The following is an 11,255-nucleotide window of genomic DNA, read 5'->3' on the forward strand; positions in this document are numbered from 1 at the left end:
AAATGCACAGAATTCACTTAAATGTAGTTATATATTTAATGGTTGTTTAATCCACTGAGGTCTATGTCAATTTTTTGATACATGGAATTTCCCATTTCAGATAAAGGGGTTATATCTAATATTTCTGTGATTGGTGTTTAGACTGAATAACAAAACATATGGTTGGAAAACTAATTAGTGCAACTATAATATGTCTTGAAATCAAACGGCAAATAAAAACCTGCTTTTAACCCTCTTCCTCATACAGGAGCTAACAGAAGCCCATGATTGGCTAGTGCTGCAGTGATTGACAGGGAAGAAATGCTCCTCCCACTCAGTATTACTATGTAGCCAGTGCTTGTTGCTCTCTTTGTCTCACAACCACAATTAGTTGAAAATATTAACTCCAAAATCTCAAAGAAAAAGCCAGCATGTCACCTTTTCTGTTGTACCTTTCCCTCTAATCTGATTAGATAAGTGATGTCATGCCTCGTCCACAAAAGCAGAAGTTTTGTAGATGATTGGACTGGAAATTGTCTGCTTTATACCAGATGACTCATCTGTTCAGAGTGTGTAATATAAGCCAATAGTGGCTCTTTTAAGTACCACAACAAAATAAAACAGATGGATTGTAAACAAGGGGTCTGCAGGGGTCTGACAAGACGATTGTGAGTTCCAGAGAACCAGTCCTTAATCATCATATCCATTATATATCCATACTCTATATCCATTACACACCCTTATATTAATGTATTATAGTTTCACTTTGTCCTGTATAATATAAATGCCTATTCTAATTATAATCTCATTGCCAAATCTGCTTCATTTTCCAGACTTACTTACATTTGCTTGTTTAAACATAGGCATTTGTTTCCTGCAATTGTTGGGACATTTAATTCAAACAGTAAACAAACCATACATGCATATCATCTTGTAAAATTAGCTTTTAATTTATCCCCAATCATTTAGTACTATTTGTTGGAAAAACAGATTTCCTCAAAAACAGGAGGTAAATCTTGGAACAGATCCGTGTCACATGTCTTTTACTGGCCTCTCTAAATGGAATTCCTGGAAATCCTGGCTAGTTAAGGAGTAATCTGGACTCTTCTCAAGTCCTGGCAAGACTTGATGTTCAAGTTGGAAACAAAAACTCTCAAAATGGCACTTGTTCTACACACACACACACACACACACACACACACACACACACACACACACACACACACACACACACACAGAGAGAGAGAGAGAGAGAGAGAGAGAGAGAGAGAGAGAGAGAGAGAGAGAGAGAGAGAGAGAGAGAGAGAGACCAATGCATAGCCATCTAAGAACAATAGCATCAACAGTGTGACTCAACTACACGTGATGTAAACAAAGTTGAAAGGAGTTCATGATTCCTCTGAACTTGGTTTTCTGGGCTCTGGGCTGCTTTTCATGGAAAAGAGGAAACTTGGTTAGGGAATGAACAGAGTATTAAAGCATTTCTGTTCAGAGTCAATTCAAGAACACTTCTCTCGATATGGACATGTTTAAAATAGGAAATTGAAAAAAGTTATATAATATTTAGCATTACTCTAATTTCTGATCCTTGAAGCTCTGTGCTTGATCTTTTCTGTCATTATTTAGTTATTAATAATTATAGTATATTAGTATATTATTACATATGTATAAATAATTACAGTATATTATTATTTAGACCCTTAGTATTATTTTGGCAGATGACACTATCCTCTATCCTCAGAACAAAGTACTTAGTGTCTAAAAACTATTTAAATTATGAATTTAAATGAATAGGTATTTTTGTTCTTATACAGCATGCAATTATAGATCCATCTAGCACTGTCATCCTGTCTCATTTGTATTCCTACAAACCTCCAGTTGTATATTTCAAGCCTGCATATCAAGAACATCACTTCTATCCTTGTAAACCTGTTAAGCTGTACAGACGTACAAATGCTCCACAGATCAAGAGGGTGAACTTCTCTGGCACTTTGTAGTGTCTGATTTATTGTGCTCTTTAGGTCACATTACTAATCCAGGCTTCTGACCTGCAGCATGACATTACAGAAAAATGGGGGACCAAAAACAAGCACTTTCCAGGCTGTTCTCTGAAGTGCAGGATGACCTCTTGAAAAGTTATTTAATCACTTCACAGTATTTATTGTAAAATGTCACGAAAAAGGAGAGGTTAATAACTCTGCTGACTAAAACAAACATTTTACTAGGACTAAATTCTGTTTTTTAAAACTTTTCTGGTTATTGATTGATTAATCCTGAGTGGACATACATTTTATTCTTACAGAATAAAAGTTTTCATATGTAATGGTTTGCTCTATGGTTTACGCTCTCTATTTGTAAATTTCAAAGAGGATGTGCCAATTGAATCCTAAAAGGGCTTTATGGAAACAACTACCATGTTGTATATAAGAAATGGTCAAAAGCATCCTACATCAAAATTTATTACATAAGGAATAAAACCCATGGAGGAAATCTGTTCCAAGTAAACAATGAACGAAATGGTGGTGTAATGAAGCAGTATTACTGCTTACCAGGTCAAAGTTAATTATTAATTTAGTATTTAATTTCTTGCTTAATTTGTTAAATATATCATATCACTTTCTCTGAAAGTGAATGAGAAACATTCAGCTTGTTATTTTACTGAGAAACTACAAAATTGTACTTTTCTGTTTTATAAAACTTATAATTCTAGCTTTATTTTTCACTTCCAAAACCCTGATACCAGCGAATCAGGAGGAAACAACAAACACAAGCTCAGGAGTAAACAATACAGCAATGCTACCCTCTCCATCACCAAGCTGTTCAGATATTTTTTCAATTTGTCTAAAATGTGTGTAATTATGAATATATAACTGATTCCTTGTCAGGGGCATATCCAAACATGTTAATTCACGGAAGGGGGCAGAATAACACTAGGGCATGGTATGCCCTGTTTATTTACAGAAAAAAAAATATTTTTTTCATAATATATTTATTGTTCCTTGGCACAAATTGAATGGCCATCTAACGTAAATAACTGATTTCATAGTTGTTCGATATTGTGTTCTAGTTAAATCTACACAAATTGTACAATTTTACAAAATTTACAGCTAGAAGTAAGTAAGCATGTGAGCATGTGTGTCCTGCAGTGGACTGGCATTATTCCCATCCAGATTTTATTCCCACTGCATATCCAGGGCTCATGGGAAAAGTACATTTACCATGACCTTGATCAGGATGCTTACTGAAAATGTTTTCCATATAAAATAAAAGAAAGAGTCAATATATTGTGATAGATAGATAGATAGATAGATAGATAGATAGATAGATAGATAGATAGATAGATAGATAGATAGATAGATAGATAGATAGATAGACTGAAATGATCTCTATCGATGAATTCTATCTATCTATCTATCTATCTATCTATCTATCTATCTATCTATCTATCTATCTATCTATCTATATAAAAGGTGTATATCACCTTTTTTGTGTGTACTGTATATAGATAGATAGATAGATAGATAGATAGATAGATAGATAGATAGATAGATAGATAGATAGATAGACTGAAATGATCTCTATCGATGAATTCTATCTATCTATCTATCTATCTATCTATCTATCTATCTATCTATCTATCTATCTATATAAAAGGTGTATATCACCTTTTTTGTGTGTACTGTATATACACTGATAGATAGATAGATAGATAGATAGATAGATAGATAGATAGATAGATAGATAGATAGATAGATAGATAGATAGATATCAGTTAATATACAGTACACACAAAAAAGGTGAGACAGACCCAAGCCCCAAACAAATCCAAAGAAAAAGAGAAACGTCAAAACAAAAAAAAACAGAAAGAGCGCAAATCTGACCTTGAGCTGACCTGGGATCAGCCTGAAATAACGCCCAGGCTATAATACGGTCTTGGTAAGCCACGCCCATCACCTGTACCACAGCCAATAGGATCCAGAAACATGCAGGTGTGTGTCACGCTTCGACTCGTTAATTTGGTTTGTTTATTATTTCCTCGTTTTCTTTCGCGTTTTTTATTCAGTGTGTGAAGGAGCTCCTGCGGAATAAAAAATAAATAAATACTTATATCCAAGTGCGCAAAAAAATAAGAAATGAATTAAGAAATGATTCGCACATTCAAATGTGTCTTCTGTGTGTTCTGCCTCGCAGCTCTGGAGGGACCATCATACACTTTCAGTCTCCACGGTAAGTTACAACACTATCATATTTAACACAGTCTCACCATTCCACTCAAATCCTCACCAATCCTTTCCATATGATATATATAAACACCATTTGGTTTAAAAATTTCAGCTGATTTATTTATACTTGTATTATATTTGAGCTTTAGAATAGTTCCTTTCATTTCAGTTTGGATTATATTAATATGGCAATTAAATAATAACAAAAACATGATATCAGGGACTCCTGTTGTATACATCATGGACCCCTGTGATGCCAGTTCGTGACGGCACTTGGTCACACCTAGGGATGTATCATCATTTAGTGTTACAAGTGCACCTACTGTCATGTTTTAGGAGGTGCAAAGAAACCCGCTTGGGGAGAAGAATAAGCTCAGGACTCTGGAGCTATAGGGAAGCAGTGCTACACTATATAACCTAAAAGCCAAAGCCCTATTTCTGAACTTCTTCCCAAATAGCTTCTTTTACAGATAACGTCTTGGAGCCCTTCAGGAGCCTGTTTCTCCAAAGAGAGCCTAGTAAGGCCCATTCCAGGTTTTCCCTAAGGAAACCAACGTTGCCTGATGAAGACATCTGTTACATTGTGCCAGGCAAATCTGATACCTTACACAACTGCAATTTCAACAATACAGCAAAAACGTTTCTGGTGATCCATGGATGGACGGTAACTGCTCTTGAATCCAGTTTAATGTTAAACATTTGCTTAATCTTGAGCAGTTCTAATTGATGTGCAATCTCGCATATGCTAGGTGAGTGGGTTGTTTGAGAGCTGGGTGGCCAAACTGGTAGCCGCACTGTATGACAGGGAGAAAGGTGCCAACGTGGTAGTGGTGGACTGGCTGGACATAGCTCAGAATCACTATGGTGTAGCAGCACATAAAACTCAAGAGGTGGGACAAGAGGTTGGACGATTCATTGACTGGATAGAGGTATGATATCATGAAGCACTCAGTATGCCATCCAAATACACTTTTATAGAAACACTTAATATTGATATGGAGCATGAAGAAAAAACCAAATTGATAGGACACTATAAGGTTTGTAGATAAATGTGGGATACTGTGTCATGTAATTCAGTAGTTGTTAAATTCAAAGTTCATTGAGAGAATATTCGAAATACATTGAGGATCCATGGAGGTATGGAAGGTACATTAAACTGAGAGAACATTGATGGTTTATTGAGAGTACATTGAGAGAACATGAGTATGTTGATTGTGCATTTTGGATGCTCATGACATAAATCTGGACATAAGAGTTACTCTAATTCACCAAAGGTTGCAGTCATGTCACATGACTCTTAATCATAAGACCAAGCTAGAATTAGTCACAATGAACTTCTTAAAAGGCACACCTATAAGTAACACACACACCCTTTAAATAACCTCAGTAACTTTCATTCAGTCTTTGCTTCCTTTTATTAAGAATGGCATAATGAATGGCATTTCTGATCTGTTTACTTTCCTTGTCTTCCTTATCTTATGGGAGGGAATTTAACAAACCCTGGGTAAGCCATGGGTCTACAAAGGATTCAGTAATGCTCTCTTAATGCCAATCTTCAGCTTCACAAATTCAACCTTATCATTTCCTCCATTTTGTGTCTGATTTATGATTTCTGAGGGGACCATGGATTGTATGTTCTAATTGTGACGAAAGGTATCCAGCGTATTGAAAGAAAGATATCTTTTCAGATTGATCCAGATATTGAATCAGACAACTGGTGTGGTTGTTGCAAAAAAGAAAGTTTTCGATCACAGGTCTGTTGAAGTACAAGAAACAGTACTGCTGACTTGAAAATATACATAGCAAGAGAAAAAGACTTTTTGAGATTGCTAAAATTCATCTTCAGTCTCAACAGCACTAAAAATTAAAAAAAAATTAAACACTAAAAATTCAAAACTTGAATCATGTTTGACATTCTTTCTTTATTGTTCATTATGTAGTCTGTATGTATTTGTGTTTGTCCTTTGTACTCATTTCAATTGTCTTAGCCATTCAATAGTTACAACATCAAATGTTGTCTGGCTTGTTTTGTGGGCATTTGAGTGAGTGCGACAGGATGCAGTGGAGTTAGTCTTGCCATTTGTTTTTCTGATTTACTAATATTTAAAATTGTACCTGTTGATATAAAGCATAACAAATACAAATTTAAAATTATTACTTCAGTTAACACAAGAGAATTATTTGTCTTCCCCAAGATTTCAATGCTGGATTTTTATCTCCATTTTCCACACTCAGTATTGTTTTCCATTGTCCAATCAGAGTACTTGCTGGGAGAGAAAAATCATACTTTAAAAATAGAAAATATAGAACACATTAGTGATAAATGTAGTCTCATAATTACAGATAAGGTTTTACAAGTCTAGTGAATTAACTTAAAATATAAATAGTAATCACTGCATTTGTTAAATGAAAACCAAAAGGAATGAATGTATAGTAAGAAAGTTCTTTTTTAACTATGCCTGTGTCCCTAAAACAAGGAGACAACCAATATTCCTCTGGAGAAAATTCATCTCATTGGCTACAGCCTTGGTGCCCACGTTGCTGGAATCGCAGGCAGTAGTGCCACCAAAAAAGTTGGAAGGATAACAGGTTGATGTTTATCTCAATTCTATAAATCAGGAATAGCACTGTAACTGAAATATTTATGATGCCAAACCAGCTAATTTATATAAGATCCAGATTATGTTTGGATTTTGCAGGTCTTGATCCAGCAGGACCAGATTTTGAAGGAGTCCATGCACACCGCCGGCTTTCCCCTGATGATGCCCATTTTGTGGATGTTCTTCACACCTTCTCAGGAGGAACTCTGGGCCTCAGCATTGGTATCGAACAACCAGTTGGCCATGTGGACATCTACCCGAATGGAGGTAGCTTCCAACCGGGCTGCAACGTACGAGGAGCCCTCAAGAGCCTGGCATCTTATGGATTGCTTGGTATGAATTCAAATTTGTGATGTTGAAAAACTGTTTCCATCTGTTTCTGTCTATCTCGTTGAAGGGGGCTTTATTTGTTAGGTTTTGTGTGGATCCTCAGTCTATACTCTATCCCATCTCTCCACAGCAATGAACAACGTCATCAAGTGTGAGCAGGAGAGATCCGTCCTTCTGTTTATTGACTCAATTATAAATGGGGCAGAGGCCAGTAAAGCCTACAGCTGTGGGAGCAGTGCAATGTTTGAGCGTGGAGTGTGTCTCAGGTGCCACAAGAACCGTTGCAATACAGTGGGCTATGATACCAGGAGTGTTCACAAACCCCGCAGTATGAAAATGTTCACCAAGACCCGAGCTTCCATGCCATTTAGTGGTGAGTAGCAAAGATTTCTCAAGTTATATTTGCATATTTGCAATTTAAGCCAATCCAAGCACAGAGCTATGTAAAAGCTAAATAGCTAAATTGGGTTTTAGTTAGGGATGTACCAATCCGATATTTTGGATCGGTATCGGCGCAGATCCAAGCATTTTGAGTAGATCGGGTATCGGTAGTGCGTGACCGATCTAAATCCGATACCTGTGGTCATGGGAATCGCACTTTTCAGAGAGCCGCCGTCGAATCCATTCCGCTTGAGGAATGCCCTAATAAATTAAACTCCATCCCGCGTTTTACCTACAGCATTGACCACGCTCCTGCTTGCTGAAATCCATGGGCGTCGGAACTATTATATGTGTGTGGGACAGGACACGCCCACTTTTTATTTGCTTCCGATGCCCATAACCCTTGGTGGTTGAATAATGTCAATTAACTATTGCTTGAACTTATAATAAAAATACACTTATATATTAAATTACATTAATGTAAATAAATATAATAAATTTTATAGGAAATATGTTGCACAACCGCCTGCGACAGACAGGCAAGTTTTGCAGGGGTCCATTCCATTAACCTCAGCGCGTTAAACATGTCGCTCATTTGGGTGCAATGTTTACTGTTTAATACATTTTGCATTGTGTTTCAAGAGTTCTAATTTAAGATTCACTTTAAAATATTGCCTTTTATTCAGAAAATAATTTAATAATTGCTGTACATATGGTTTAGATTGTTATACCACTAACTGTTAAAAGTATTGTTTGCTACTGCATTAATACTTTTTTAAGGTTTCTTATGTTTTCATTTTTCATCCAGTAATGAGCATTTTTGTATTTCTTTGCCAGAAACAAATAAATCTTAATAACTAAACAGTTGTATTACATTCTTTAGTCTTAAAGGTAGAAAAGAACACAGGTATCGGATCGGTATCGGCCGATACTGGCAAACTCTGGTATTGGAATCGTATCTGAAGAGAAAAAGTGGTATTGTTACATCCCTAGTTTTAGTAAGGGTGAAGCATAAAGTAGAGCATTTCAACCAATCATAAATAAACATAAACACTCATTCTCAAACATAGCCTAAACACAGCATTGGCCTTAGCCAGCTAGTTAGTTAGCTGCTTGAATGTTGACATAAATTTTACTGTCTCTGTTTATAAGTAGCTATGGAAATGTACATAAAACGTGTAGATAAATCTTCCTTTCATGAATTGTGATGGTTATTGTTATGTTACTTTGCACAGTTTTTCATTATCAGCTGAAGATGCACTTCACAACACAGACAACTCAATCTGTGACAGAATTCATGGTAACCGTTTCTCTTTATGGCAGCAATGGCAATGCGGAAAATCTCCATCTTAATGTGTAAGTAACTTCTAGTATCATCAATGAAATCATTTTTATACAGCCAAGATGAGCCATATTTGCTTGTTAGCAAAAACTTATCTACCTGTTTTTAAGCAGAAAAGGAGAAATTGGCAGCAGTATGACCCATTCATTCCTCTTGGTTACGGAGGAAGATATTGGTGAGCTGCTGATGCTTAAGTTAAAGATGGAGGACTCGTCCTCACTGCTCAACATGATGTGGCCTTGGTGGAATGGAGATTTTCCTGAACTTCATGTCAGAAAAATTAGCATTTGGATCGGGGAGATGCAAAAGAAGTATGCTCTGCTAAATTCTATAAACACACCATTCCCGATGTTCACAATACACTCATTTTATGGCTAATATAAACAACGCTGCTTCATCTATGCCTTTACTGCTAAGCATAATGCAGTATAATTGTACACATCTGTTGATGTTGATGATTAGTCTGTTTTGTTTCTATTGTTATTTTGCCTTTACATTGTTTGTTTAAAAGAATTAAAAGCTAAGTGCTAGGATTTTTAAGTTCATGCTTTGCATTCATATTTGCCTAACAACAGTCTTCTGTTCAAGCTTGTGAAGTGATTTTTGCTGTATTTTTTTTCACCAGGATGATATTTTGTTCAAAAGATCACCAAAATACAAATCGGCAAAATTCTGAGGTGATTTTTGTGAAATGCAAAAACACATGGAGAAGATCGTCTGTAAGGTAAGATTACCACTAGCATTTCATAAACAAATTGCAGCAGTGATGATTTTATTCAATCAGAATACTTTTTTTAATTTTAATTTTTTTCAAACTCTGCAGGTACGAGTATAGCAGCCAATGAGATGACAAAAGCACTTGAATTATTATTTATTCTTATTTTATTTATTTACTTCTGTATTTGGATTTGAAGTCTCTCTTATGTAATATTTTATATTATTGTACTGCATTATTGTAATGTATTTAAAACATCCTTTTTTACAAGCACTTCATTTTTAACTCATGGTTGTTCAATGCAATATAAAATGGTACAAATGTCCGTTATTAGGATTTAGTAAAGGCCAAAGACTGGAAACTGCATATTACACACCACTGCTATGCTCTGCTCCTGAACACAGCACTCAGAGAACCTCAGATGAACTAAACATTGGATTCGGTTAGAATAAATATAAATGTCAGATTAGATATTACAGTAGATATTAGGTTCATGTACATTGCATTAACCATTGGATTTGACATTAGGATAGATTTGATTGTATATTCTGTTTATTAGATACTACATTAGGATTTGGTTTATATTAGATTAGATGTCAGATTAGATATTGCGTTATAATAGATTAAATATTAGATAATGTTAAGTTATATATTGATGTTAAATTTGGTATTAGAATTAGAATATAGTCTAATCTCTAACCGCTAATATTGAATTGAATAAAATATGTAATTGAATCTAGTCTAATGTATATTCTGATATCAGATTTTACATCAAATATAATCTAACTAATCTAGTTAAATACAATTAGGTTTTAGATTTGCATACAGAGGTGTAGTGAATCTGAAAGGGCAGCAGCTGTGAATAGGGGTTTATTTCACAATTCATTTAACATGTTACTGAACATTCAGATCTTACATAGTTTAGCGCTTTGTTTAAAGCCATTTAGGTACCAAATGCCTTATTCTAATGTTTTTATTGCATTCAAAAAGGCTTCTCAGATTGTACTAAATGTCTTTATTCCATTTTTTTTTTTTTATGTAAAAGCTTAAAAGTTTAATTGGAGCTATAATAAAGGAATAGACTCAATGAAACGTTATTTGAAAAGTCTTTGAAAACCCACTCCCAGATGTTTTTCTTCTTTCCGTTTCTTATCTTGTCTTTACTTGATGGCACAGAATGTATTAGACTATTTTCAAATATTCCATTAATTTTGAACAACACAATAAGCGTTTTTTAAGCATTTTAAATTTATAGTGACCCTAACTGATAGCATAAAGCTGTGCTAACCCTAACAAAAGCTCAGCTAAGTGTTGAATGTGTGAAGTTTTGCACTTTGACACAATACACAACATTCTTGTTCATGTTTTTGGAGTATAATGTTGTAAGCAATGGTTGTATAAAATTAAACATTGTAATATGTGAATATTAATAATAATTAAAAAAAAACCTAATCACTCAATCGACTGAACCTCTTTAATGAAATATATTGCAATTATTAAATCAGACATACTCATTCATTCATTCATTTTCTACCACTTATCTGAACTTCCTCGGGTCACGGAGAGCCTGTGCCTATCTCAGGCGTCATTGGGCATCGAGGCAGGATACACCCTGGATGGAGTGCCAACCCATCGCAGGGCACACACACACTCTCATTCACTCACACACTACGGACAATTTTGCA

The 11,255-nt window shown here is 35.2% G+C and overlaps 1 protein-coding gene across 3 annotated transcripts; it reads left to right on the top strand.

Moving 5' to 3' along the window:
• The first annotated feature begins 3,948 nt into the window (after nt 1-3,948).
• Nucleotides 3,949-11,030, top strand: LOC113650786 (lipoprotein lipase). 3 transcript variants are annotated; one of them, XM_047810542.1, is made up of 10 exons: nt 3,949-4,206; nt 4,673-4,866; nt 4,952-5,131; nt 6,680-6,791; nt 6,902-7,135; nt 7,263-7,505; nt 8,749-8,869; nt 8,966-9,166; nt 9,481-9,579; nt 9,679-11,030. In XM_047810542.1, exons 1-10 carry the CDS (start codon nt 4,125-4,127, stop codon nt 9,698-9,700), a joined length of 1,488 nt encoding a protein of 495 aa, XP_047666498.1. In that variant the 5' UTR covers nt 3,949-4,124; the 3' UTR covers nt 9,701-11,030. The 3 variants fall into 3 exon arrangements, with proteins under 3 accessions (XP_047666498.1, XP_027015110.2, XP_027015120.2); XM_027159309.2 differs by having other exon boundaries at nt 3,950-4,206; nt 4,661-4,866; XM_027159319.2 differs by having other exon boundaries at nt 3,952-4,206; nt 4,661-4,866; nt 8,969-9,166.
• The last annotated feature ends 225 nt before the right edge of the window (nt 11,031-11,255 follow it).

Source organism: Tachysurus fulvidraco, chromosome 2 (assembly GCF_022655615.1).
Source record: "Tachysurus fulvidraco isolate hzauxx_2018 chromosome 2, HZAU_PFXX_2.0, whole genome shotgun sequence".
In the NCBI taxonomy this organism is placed as follows: Eukaryota; Metazoa; Chordata; class Actinopteri; order Siluriformes; family Bagridae; genus Tachysurus; species Tachysurus fulvidraco.